The sequence below is a fragment of the Penaeus monodon genome, chromosome 1 (genome assembly GCF_015228065.2).
Source record: "Penaeus monodon isolate SGIC_2016 chromosome 1, NSTDA_Pmon_1, whole genome shotgun sequence".
In the NCBI taxonomy this organism is placed as follows: Eukaryota; Metazoa; Arthropoda; class Malacostraca; order Decapoda; family Penaeidae; genus Penaeus; species Penaeus monodon.
Window position 1 is genome coordinate 21,590,989 of NC_051386.1, and position 12,164 is coordinate 21,603,152.

The 12,164-nt window shown below is 40.0% G+C and overlaps 2 protein-coding genes across 2 annotated transcripts in view; one reads left to right on the forward strand and one right to left on the reverse strand.

Annotated features, from left to right (window-relative positions):
- LOC119576243 overlaps positions 1–12,164 on the reverse strand; it is a gene marked incomplete at its 5' end in the record, with an annotated part of 20,537 nt that overhangs the window by 768 nt on the left and 7,605 nt on the right. Inside the window, 13 exons of the mRNA XM_037923841.1 lie at positions 1–5,375; positions 5,488–5,555; positions 5,733–5,929; positions 6,158–6,172; positions 6,830–6,835; positions 8,715–8,950; positions 9,269–9,413; positions 9,794–9,878; positions 10,122–10,204; positions 10,579–10,868; positions 11,019–11,616; positions 11,737–11,840; positions 11,942–12,071. The exon at positions 1–5,375 is cut by the window's left edge and continues 768 nt beyond it. Of these exons, the coding sequence (XP_037779769.1) occupies positions 1,759–5,375; positions 5,488–5,555; positions 5,733–5,929; positions 6,158–6,172; positions 6,830–6,835; positions 8,715–8,950; positions 9,269–9,413; positions 9,794–9,878; positions 10,122–10,204; positions 10,579–10,868; positions 11,019–11,616; positions 11,737–11,840; positions 11,942–12,071 (5,574 nt within the window). The remainder of the gene's footprint in view (positions 5,376–5,487; positions 5,556–5,732; positions 5,930–6,157; positions 6,173–6,829; positions 6,836–8,714; positions 8,951–9,268; positions 9,414–9,793; positions 9,879–10,121; positions 10,205–10,578; positions 10,869–11,018; positions 11,617–11,736; positions 11,841–11,941; positions 12,072–12,164) is intronic.
- On the forward strand, positions 10,383–12,133 carry LOC119571353 (the record flags this gene model as incomplete). Its single annotated transcript, XM_037918721.1, is given in 1 exon segment — positions 10,383–12,133. A coding segment is annotated over 1 exon segment (1,425 nt), but the record flags the coding sequence as incomplete, so codon positions are not given.

The window sequence follows — 12,164 nt, forward strand, 5'->3', positions numbered from 1 at the left end:
CAATCTTAGTGAAATCCTTCTTCTTAGGAAAACAAAAGAAATTATTAAGATAGTCACATCAATGAAAGAATATATTACTTAAACATCACTTCTATTCAGTATACACTTTTGGAAATCTCCCTTTTATATGGCAATAAAAAACAACAGTTCCCTCAACATTGTGATGTTATCAAATACCATCTAAAATATCAATAAATATCAATATGTGTGACCTAAGGACATGTCTCCATTTAAGACATACATGTAGCATGTCATCAATCATATGGCATCTTGTATAAAAAGAAAAGAAAACGGAAGAAATGAAGCAGACTACTTTCACTGACAGTTCGAGAGGAAATGAGTAGCTATGAGAACTATAATACTGTATTACTCTGAAAGTGCAAGATGCTATATTTCACAGAATAGGAAAGTCAACACAGTCATATTCAGAACTTGGTGAAATTAGTATGAGTAAATCATAAATAAGTAGAAGTAATTATTAAAAAAGGATAATCAATAATTTTGGATATTAATCAAGAGTATTTGTTTTTTTTATCATTCAAGAAAAAAAATTATCAAGACAAAGAATGAAACTTGGTCTACATATCAGACACCCTGCATGAGAGGGGTAGCATTGTATTCGGTGGGATTTTTTCTTTCTTTCCAGCTCTCTCCAAAAAACGGCCAGTGTGCAGGACATTAACCCGTTACTGCTGGGCCATGTGTATAGCCATCATAACAAACCACTTGATCTGCCGGGTACAGCTATACGCATAGCAACATGCTAGAGCGCATTGAGCGGGAAGCTCCACTACATGTAGCAGATTCCCACTCCCAATGGCAGGACAGCTGACAGAAATCACCGGTGTCTATGACGCCGAGAGATTTCTAATACTGTCACTAATGGATTAAAGGCTGACATTACCAATGATGCAATATCTGCATATAGAAACATGCCCCCCAAAAAAATGGAAGAAAAGAAAAAAAAAAAAAGAGAGAAAAAAATCTAACATTTCCAGTACTGTTTTTGATAAAGTCAGCATTATCTTGTGTCTATAACTTTTCTACAACACTATTTCCAGTCATGTGATTTTCTCAAACCAACAAAAGAATACGAGTCAAAAAATATATATACACACACATATCCAGTACATACATTAACATATTCTACAAAATAAATAGTGATTGCACTACAGTTCCAATAAAAATATGATTTACTTTTCCTGTGTAAAAATTGTATTTTGAGTAACAGAGAGAATTCGTCATAGAATATTACTCAATGAGTATTGTAGAAGTCAAAGATTAAATTTCAGATTAAAAAAAAAAAAGAAGAAGAAAAAAAAAAAATTATGATGAACATAAGCATAGATAGATCACAGATTGGTTAAACTAAAAAAAAATATCATTTTCTACTCCAAAGCATTTGCATACACTTGCCACATATACATTTTGAGTGTATGAGATTTAATTGCAGAAATACAAATGAATTGTGAGGAATTGTACAATGAAAGTTAAGTCTACATATGGCAATATCATTGGTAAGATGTCTGGCTTTTATATACACTAATTCATCATCAATCTAATAAAAAATAATCAGAAAGTCTTGTGAATATGTTTGTGACATGATACAATATGTGACATTTGACCCAAAAAATAATACAATTTATCATTTTCATATACGCTTTTAATACATTAAACTCAATGTTCCAAACTGCTATTTACTTCAACAGTATTAATAGTATATTCTGAGCATTAATATTTCAGTAATGAGTTTCTATATTACTGATCCACAGGAAAGGAAAAATTATCAAAGGGTTTTTCCCAAAATGGGTCATCCTCTGGCTTTACTGGGCCTGGCGCATTGTTGCCCTCACCCTCACTACAAAAGAAATCATCAGCGAAGGGGTCGCTGTTCCGGCGGAATATGTTAATGGAGTCTGACTTCTTCATGTCAGGCGTGGGTGTGACATAACGTGCTGAGATCTTGAACTCCATCTCGTCATCTGGGAATATATCCTCTTCGACCACCTCCTCGCCCGGCTGTGGTGTCTTAGTCTTAGCTGGTGTGCTTTCAGCTGGTTCTTCATGGCTCTGCTTGGGATCTTCCCCCTCATTCTGCTGGAATGCATGCTCAAAATCTGCAAAGTGCATCTCTGAATCACCCTCAGGTGACTTTGATGGTGGCTTGTTCAGTTTCACACTAAACGGATCCACTTCCTCAGCTTCACTTGTTACAGATGCATCCTGTGGCAGGCTGGGGAATGCATCAAATGTCACCTCTTCGGCGACACTGCCTATGATTGAACTGAAGTTGTCCTCGAATGGGGAATGTCTAACATCACTTCCCTCACTTTCAACACTCAGCCGCGATGGGATTCTGTTCCTGTGAGCCCGTCCTGAGGAAGGCGGGGTGAAGCTGTCACCAAACGGAGATTTTCTGTTTTCTGAGCCCGTCCGAGAAAGCCTTCCATGGTCTACTGAAGCCTTCCTTGAGTCACCATTGAAGTCATCCTCAAATGGAGACTCTTGTGGAATGTTTCGATGTTCTTCATGAATGGAATGTAGTGAACCAATGGACTTTTGATCATCAAAAGGCGTATTTCTCTGAGATCCATGCCAGGAATCCTCAAAGGGAGATCCCCTTGTATCTCCCTGTCTTGTCAACCGACTCACCTCCCCTTCCAGAGACGGTTCTCTTTCGCTTTCAACCTCCTTTAACACCTCGTAACGATCACCGCGATTAGTAAAGTCATCATCAAATGGACTTTTTCTTTTGGTAACTGTTGTGTCAACTGGTGGCTGGAGAGTTGTTTCTCTTTCAATAGAAACTTTCATCATCTCCGAACTTCCTCTGGATGCACTCCTTGATTTTGGCTCCACACTGGTAAAAGGATCATCGAAGGTGTCTGTGCTATCTCCAAAGCCTGAGGTGAATCCACTATCTTCAATCTGATCTTTTCCTTTGGAGTCAATGAAATTATCTACAAATGGTGACTTTCTCTGTGAGTCTTGCCTTGATACTCTTCCACTGCCAGTAAAGTCTTGGTAGTTTGAGTATTTATCTCCTTCTGCAGGAGGCACAAAATTATCATCAAAACTGGCAAATGAGGTTTCTGACTCCGTTCTCTCCTGGCGTCCAGAAGTTTGTTTGGAGGAAATACTAACAGAACTAAAATCATCTGTAAAAGGTGACTTGTGTGCCTCTATCTGCTTCCTCTGTGGTCGTGGACTTGTATATCTCTGTGGGGTAGGAGAATTGACAGGTGTAATGCTCTTCTCACTCAAGGTAGCAGCCGAGAAATCATCGTCGAACTTGGCATCAAAAGTGGGTTCGAAGTTGTCATACTCACTAATCTCAGGGCTTCTAAAAACTGTCACACATTCTAGATCATGGTTTGGTGGATGCCACTCCTTGTCCTTCTCCAGCTCACCAATTTCACCATCATCACTGAGAGATGATTTTCGATCAAGGGAATCTTTCCTGAGATCACTCTCAAAGTTTGCTTTGAAAGTGCCAGATGAAACTTCTGAAACTTCTTCATCCATGGAATTCTGTGGTGTCAAAAAGTTTTCATCAAAAACTGACTTTTGTTTGTTCACTGTTGTTGAAAGTTCTCTGAATACAGCATATCTGTCTTCACTGACTGGTGCTCCAACAGCATGTGTTGACTGCTGATTACTTGTAACACCAAATTCTGGGGGCTCCACTGGGCTCTTTGGAAACTGCGCATCAAATTTTGCAAACATTTCATCCTCATCAAAAGCAAATCGGTCTCTACTGTGATCTCTACTTGAAGCTCTAGATCTTCTACCAGACTGCTCTCCAGAAGACATTCCATGTGTCTGGATATCTTCCTTGGCCTGGTTTTCAAGATCACCTCCCTGTCTCAGCTGCAGCTGGGCTAAGCAAGCAGCTAACTCTACTACAGTCATCCTGGCTAACTGTTCCACTGGCATGTCTAAGCTGGCTGCCAACTGGTCAAGACTAGTGTTAGCAAGATCAACAGATGCAGTGCTTTTCTGTATAAGTCGTGGAGATTTTCCTGGAGTTGAGGACTTACTTGGGGTTGAATCCCTTGAAGTTTTTGGTACGGCTCCCCCAACATCGTACATATTTCTCCCAACGTCATGTGTTGGACTCAAACTAGGTTTGGGGAATTGGAAACTATCTGGATGGGAGGGCTTTGTGGATCGGCTTGGTATAAAAGCTGGCTGAGCTGCTGAGTCTGGATATCGAGGTTTCCGGGCTGGAATGGGTATGGGTGGAGTATTGGATCCTTCAGGTGAAGAATCGTATTCATTAATATAATTATAATGTGGGTCACATGATGGGGGAGGTCGAGGTGGAGGTCTCAAAACAACATGAGTGGGTTGCCTCTTGGGTGGAAGTGGTGGAGGCTCAATGTGTGCTGGTCTAGGGGGTGGTTTTGGAGCCTCCTCATAGCTGAGGTTGAGGCCATCAGTTGGAAATGGCCTGCTCTCCAACTCTGGGGAAGAAAATTGCTCAGCATCACTGTAACGGCTATGTGAAGGCCTCAGTGCCAAGGTAGCTGAACTGGCACTCAGCTGCTTCGACAGGTGAGAACGAGGCCTTGGTCTTGGGCTAAGGCCTCCTTCACTATGTAGCTGTGGAGGTGTTGGGGGAGTTAGTTCTCCACTCGTGAAGGATTTCAAATGACTTGTATCTCCTACATTCCACTCATTCTCAAAACTTGACTGTTTCCTAAATTTGTGACTTCGAGGCAATGTTTTGGGGCTGATAGATGAAGCCATAATCTGTTTACTCAAGCGAGTTTGAGGTACTGGGGAGTGGTGGGGGTGGTGACTCAACTGGGGAGAGCCTGGGCCTGAGGCCATTCTTTCTGGAGACTTTGGTACTGGTGGTGGAGAAAATGGTGGAGGACTGTCTCTGAAGGATTCTGGGGGAAGAGCCACCGTTAGAGGCCCACAAGGCAAGGGAGGGGGAGGTTCATCTGGTATGCTGCTGGACATCTCTGACCTCTGACTCCTTGGGGAATCATTATGAAATGTATTAAAATCAGCAAATCCTGAAGAGGAGAAATTTGTGGCATCGTAGAAATCTTTTTCTGTGTTCTGGTGAAATTGAAAGTCATCAGGGCCAAATGAATCTGGGGGACTAAATGACTCAGTGAAAGGATGAGAGGGGACAGAAGTACTGTGAATTGGAGTAGTGTTTGTCGATGTTGTTGGCCTGGTGGCAGTTACACTGGCTGATCTTGAGGTTGTTGAGTAGAGTGAGGTTGAAGCCACCAGTGCAGATACCTCTGGTGGGATCACCCCCGGCTGTGTTCGCGGAGAACTTGGCGCTGATGCCTCACCGTCACCCAACTCCCGCAAAACTCGTTTTGCTGGTTTCCGCATTTCACTAAAGAAATCTTTTTGTCACATAAGGGGATTTTTTCCAGTTCCAATGGGTCAAAATCAAAAATACTCAAAATGAGAGTTTATTCCATTAAATGAGTTCATTTGGACTTCATTTTTACCCACTGTGCGTCAACTCGTCCGCCGGGTGAATGTTCACGCACCCTTGTTTCAGATTCTTGCCCTTCACAAACCTCACACAAAATTTAAAAAGACCTTATTTACATTTTTCAAAAACCCCTTAAAAAGCGCGTATCTATTTTCCTGGCTCTCTCTGGCCTGCCTCCCCTGCTGGGGCGGTGGCGTTTGAGCAGGTGGGGCGATTTATCAATCAGGGAAACCGGGAAACTTGGAAAAGTCTCCTGACTAACCCTGTGTGCTCCCGGATTGGGTTGATGCTGTGTCTGGTGCGCTGCAGCACTGCACCATGGTGCGGTGTGCCTGCTAGCCCTGAAGGGGGGGGACCAGAGGGGCGGGGGGGTCGTGCTTGCTGTGATGGGGGTTTTTGCCGGTCCTTTGAGGCAAAGGTTTGGCTTAAGGAATCCCAAAGGGGCATTTGCTCACTCTCCTAAAAAAAAAGGACCTTGAAAAATGAAAAAAACTATCACCAAAAGATATGACATGAGAAAAAATACGGGAAAATTAAAAAACTGCTGCGTAAAAAAAGGAAACAAGGCAAGAACAATTGTATTTTTTTCTGACCCAAATTTTAATAAGATAAAATATTATACAAATTTTTTTGGTTTAAAACATGACACCCTGAGAATCTCAAATTAGTAAAAAAAAGAACCTTTACAGTGATCATAGCTACCTAAAATTATCAGAAAAATAAATTTAAAAGTAAAATTGGTACACAAAACATAACCATTAGATAACACCATCCAAGAAAAATTTAAAAAGGAAAGCAAAGATTCCTTAACCTAATGCCACCCGGGGATGGCATGACATACATGCCATGCCCCCCGGGGGGTTTACTTTATTAATTTTTTTAACACATATATGGCTACACTTTTACTAGTCCCAAAGAGCCAATTACAAATACTGCCCCTTTCACCTTTACACCCCTTTTCCTTGATTTACGAAAATATTTTTTCGTTATTTTATTTTTCTGTTTTTAAAATTTTAAACATTTTAGTAATTAAAAGTCTATAATAAAGATAACACGATTGATAAACATAGAATTAGTAAAAAATAAATTTCTCCCACCAAATTTCAAGAAAGGTGAAATCGGGGAAGGTCACAACTCTACTAATTGCTCCCCTTTGGCCCCAAAAAACCAGCAAGCCATCATTGCAGAGACATTCACAAAAAGTAAAAAATGAGCAAACCCCCCTTTTCCCGGCAGCACTGGGGGTTTTTTTTTAAGAGGTTGCTTAAAAATGGCTATTCCACAATTGGGGTTCCGATAAATTAGACTCCCTTATTTTTTTTGCTTTATCAACTAAAGGTCATGCAAAAAAAAACCTACACTTACCTGAAAACAATTTAAAGGGTGAAAAATTTTAATATTTTTAAACCAATCTTCGTTTTCTCAGGGAGTGAAAAGGAAAAAGAAAAGGAAAAGGGAAAAACGGAGTAGTACAAAGAAAAATCAACCAAAAAAAAACCAAAACATTGTATATTATTATGATATGAAATTATTTATAAAAACATAAAAAAAAAAAAAAAAAAAAAAAAAAAAAAAATATATAATATATATATATATATTATATAATTATATATTAATATATAATAAAAATTAAAAATTTTTACTATATAAAATTATAATTTTTATAATTATATATATATATTATTTTGTATTATGGGATCTATGAAATATATGTACATATGTACTATGGATATATATGGAAAAAAAAAAAAAAAAAAAAAAAAAAAAAAAAAAAAAAAAAAAAATATTTTATATATTATAATTTTAAAATTATAATATATATTTTATATATTTTTTTTTTTTTTTTTTTTTTTTTTTTTTTTTTTTTTTTTTTTTTTCCATATATATACCCATATGTACATATATTTTCATAGATACCTATATATACAAATATATATATATATATATATATATATATATATAAATTTTTATATATGTATATATATTTATATTTTTATATATATATATATATATATATATATATATATATATAATAAAATATAATATTTTTTTTTTTTTTTTTTTTTTTTTTTTTTTTTATGTATATTTATAATATACATCTATATACATACATACATATACAGATGTGTGTTTTTTTTTGTGTTGATTCATTCTTATGTACTACTCTCGTTGTTGCCTTTTCCTTTTCTTTTTCCTTTTCACTGCCTGAGAAAACGAAGATTGGCTTAAAATATTCAAATTTGTTCACCCTTTAAATTGTCTTCAGGTAATGTGTATGGTTTTTGTGCAGTGACCTTTAGCTGATCAAGAGCAACAAATAATGAGGTCTAATTATCAGGAACACCTTCATTGTGTGAATAGCCACTTTTTAAGCAACCTCTTATTAACCCAGTGCTGCCGGGAAAATGGCTTGCTCATTTTTTACTTTTTTGTGAAATGTCTCTGCACATAGATGGCTCTGCTGGTGCTTTGCCACAAAGGAGTCAATTAGTAGATGTTGTGACCTTACCCGATTTCACCTTTCCTTGAATTGGTGGGAGAAATTTTTTTTTTACTAATTCTATGATTATCAATGGTGTTATCTTTATTATAGACTTTATAATTACTATAATGTTATATACATTACTAACAGCAAAATAAAATAACGTAAAATATTTTCGTAAATCAAGGAAAAGGGTAAACGGGTGAAAGAGGCAGTATTTGTAATTGGCTCTTTGGTGACTTAGTACAAGTGTAGCCATCTATGTGTTAAAAGAATTAATAAAGTAAACTCACAGTGGGCATGGCATGTATGTACATGCCATGCCCGGTGGCATTAGGTTAAGGAAATCTTTTGCTTTCCTTTTTAAATTTTTCTTGTGACTGGTGTTATCATAATGGTTATGATTAGTAGTACTAGCATTATTATTACTATTAATTTATTTTCTGATATTATTTTTAGGTAGCTATGATCACTGTGAAGGTTCATCCTTTTTACTAAATTTGAGATTCTCAGGAGTGTCAGTGATTTTAAACCAAAAATGTAGTATAATCATTTTATCATTATTAAAATTTTGGTCATGAACAAGATACAATTGTTCATTGCCTTGTCTTCCTTTTTTTTACTGCATGCAGTTATTTAATTTCCAGTATTCTTTTCTCATGTCATATCTTATGGTGACTAGTTTGTTCATTTTCTAACAAGGTCCTTTTTTTTCCAGGAGAGTGAGCAAATCGACCCATTTGGAGATTCCTTCAAGCCAACCTTTGCCTCAACGGACACGAGCAAACCCCGGATCACAGCAAGCACTGCACCCACGCCAGCCCCTCTGGCTCCCCCTCCAGTCTCAGGTCGTAGCAGGCACGACTCGCACCATGGTGCAGTGCTGCAGCAGCACCAGCACACAGCATCAACAACTCCTGGGAGCACACAGGATGTTAGCTCAGGAGACTTTGCCAAGTTCCCTGTGAACTTCCCTGATGTGACTAAGTCGCCCCCACCTGCTCAAACGCCACTGCCTCAGCAGGCAGCGCAGGCCAGAGAGAGCCAGGAAGATAGATACGCAGCTTTTAAGGAGTTTAGAACTGTAAATAATGGATCTTTTAATGATTTTAGTGATGCACGGTTCTGTGAAGGGCAAGAATCTGAAACAAGTGGTGCGTCGAGCATTCACCAGGCGGACGAGTTTGACGCACAGTGGATAAAAGCTGAAGTCTCAAATGAATCTCATTTAACTGGAAGTAAACAGTCTCATTATGATGTATTTACTGATTTAGACCCACTTGGAACTGGAAAAAATCGCCCTTATGTTGACAAACGAGATTTCTTTAGTGAAATGCGGAAACCAGCAAAACGAGTTTTGCGGGAGTTGGGTGACGGTGAGGCATCAGCGCCAAGTTCTCCGCGAACACAGCCGGGGGTGATCCCACCAGAGGTCTCTGCACTGGTGGCTTCAACCTCACTCTACTCAACAACCTCAAGATCAGCCAGTGTAACTGCCACCAGGCCAACAACATCGACGAACACTACTCCGATTCACAGTACTTCTGTCCCCTCTCATCCTTTCACTGAGTCATTTAGTCCCCCAGATTCATTTGGCCCTGATGACTTTCAGTTTCACCAGAACACAGAAAAAGATTTCTACGATGCCACAAACTTCTCCTCTTCAGGATTTGCTGATTTTAATACATTTCATAATGATTCCCCAAGGAGTCAGAGGTCAGAGATGTCCAGCAGCATACCAGATGAACCTCCCCCTCCCTTGCCTTGTGGGCCTCTAACGGTGGCTCTTCCCCCAGAATCCTTCAGAGACAGTCCTCCACCATTTTCTCCACCACCAGTACCAAAGTCTCCAGAAAGAATGGCCTCAGGCCCAGGCTCTCCCCAGTTGAGTCACCACCCCCACCACTCCCCAGTACCTCAAACTCGCTTGAGTAAACAGATTATGGCTTCATCTATCAGCCCCAAAACATTGCCTCGAAGTCACAAATTTAGGAAACAGTCAAGTTTTGAGAATGAGTGGAATGTAGGAGATACAAGTCATTTGAAATCCTTCACGAGTGGAGAACTAACTCCCCCAACACCTCCACAGCTACATAGTGAAGGAGGCCTTAGCCCAAGACCAAGGCCTCGTTCTCACCTGTCGAAGCAGCTGAGTGCCAGTTCAGCTACCTTGGCACTGAGGCCTTCACATAGCCGTTACAGTGATGCTGAGCAATTTTCTTCCCCAGAGTTGGAGAGCAGGCCATTTCCAACTGATGGCCTCAACCTCAGCTATGAGGAGGCTCCAAAACACACCCCCTAGACCAGCACACATTGAGCCTCCACCACTTCCACCCAAGAGGCAACCCACTCATGTTGTTTTGAGACCTCCACCTCGACCTCCCCATCATGTGACCCACATTATAATTATATTAATGAATACGATCTTCACCTGAAGGATCCAATACTCCACCCATACCCATTCCAGCCCGGAAACCTCGATATCCAGACTCAGCAGCTCAGCCAGCTTTTATACCAAGCCGATCCACAAAGCCCTCCCATCCAGATAGTTTCCAATTCCCCAAACCTAGTTTGAGTCCAACACATGACGTTGGGAGAAATATGTACGATGTTGGGGGAGCCGTACCAAAAACTTCAAGGATTCAACCCCAAGTAAGTCCTCAACTCCAGGAAAATCTCCACGACTTATACAGAAAAGCACTGCATCTGTTGATCTTGCTAACACTAGTCTTGACCAGTTGGCAGCCAGCTTAGACATGCCAGTGGAACAGTTAGCCAGGATGACTGTAGTAGAGTTAGCTGCTTGCTTAGCCCAGCTGCAGCTGAGACAGGGAGGTGATCTTGAAAACCAGGCCAAGGAAGATATCCAGACACATGGAATGTCTTCTGGAGAGCAGTCTGGTAGAAGATCTAGAGCTTCAAGTAGAGATCACAGTAGAGACCGATTTGCTTTTGATGAGGATGAAATGTTTGCAAAATTTGATGCGCAGTTTCCAAAGAGCCCAGTGGAGCCCCCAGAATTTGGTGTTACAAGTAATCAGCAGTCAACACATGCTGTTGGAGCACCAGTCAGTGAAGACAGATATGCTGTATTCAGAGAACTTTCAACAACAGTGAACAAACAAAAGTCAGTTTTTGATGAAAACTTTTTGACACCACAGAATTCCATGGATGAAGAAGTTTCAGAAGTTTCATCTGGCACTTTCAAAGCAAACTTTGAGAGTGATCTCAGGAAAGATTCCCTTGATCGAAAATCATCTCTCAGTGATGACGGTGAAATTGGTGAGCTGGAGAAGGACAAAGAGTGGCATCCACCAAACCATGATCTCGAATGTGTGACAGTTTTTAGAAGCCCTGAGATTAGTGAGTATGACAACTTCGAACCCACTTTTGATGCCAAGTTCGACGATGATTTCTCGGCTGCTACCTTGAGTGAGAAGAGCATTACACCTGTCAATTCTCCTACCCCACAGAGATATACAAGTCCACGACCACAGAGGAAGCAGATAGAGGCACACAAGTCACCTTTTACAGATGATTTTAGTTCTGTTAGTATTTCCTCCAAACAAACTTCTGGACGCCAGGAGAGAACGGAGTCAGAAACCTCATTTGCCAGTTTTGATGATAATTTTGTGCCTCCTGCAGAAGGAGATAAATACTCAAACTACCAAGACTTTACTGGCAGTGGAAGAGTATCAAGGCAAGACTCACAGAGAAAGTCACCATTTGTAGATAATTTCATTGACTCCAAAGGAAAAGATCAGATTGAAGATAGTGGATTCACCTCAGGCTTTGGAGATAGCACAGACACCTTCGATGATCCTTTTACCAGTGTGGAGCCAAAATCAAGGAGTGCATCCAGAGGAAGTTCGGAGATGATGAAAGTTTCTATTGAAAGAGAAACAACTCTCCAGCCACCAGTTGACACAACAGTTACCAAAAGAAAAAGTCCATTTGATGATGACTTTACTAATCGCGGTGATCGTTACGAGGTGTTAAAGGAGGTTGAAAGCGAAAGAGAACCGTCTCTGGAAGGGGAGGTGAGTCGGTTAACAAGACAGGGAGATGCAAGGGGATCTCCCTTTGAGGACTCCTGGCATGGATCTCAGAGAAATACGCCTTTTGATGATCAAAAGTCCATTGGTTCACTACATTCCATTCATGAAGAACATCGAAACATTAAGAACATCGAAACATTCCACAAGAGTCTCT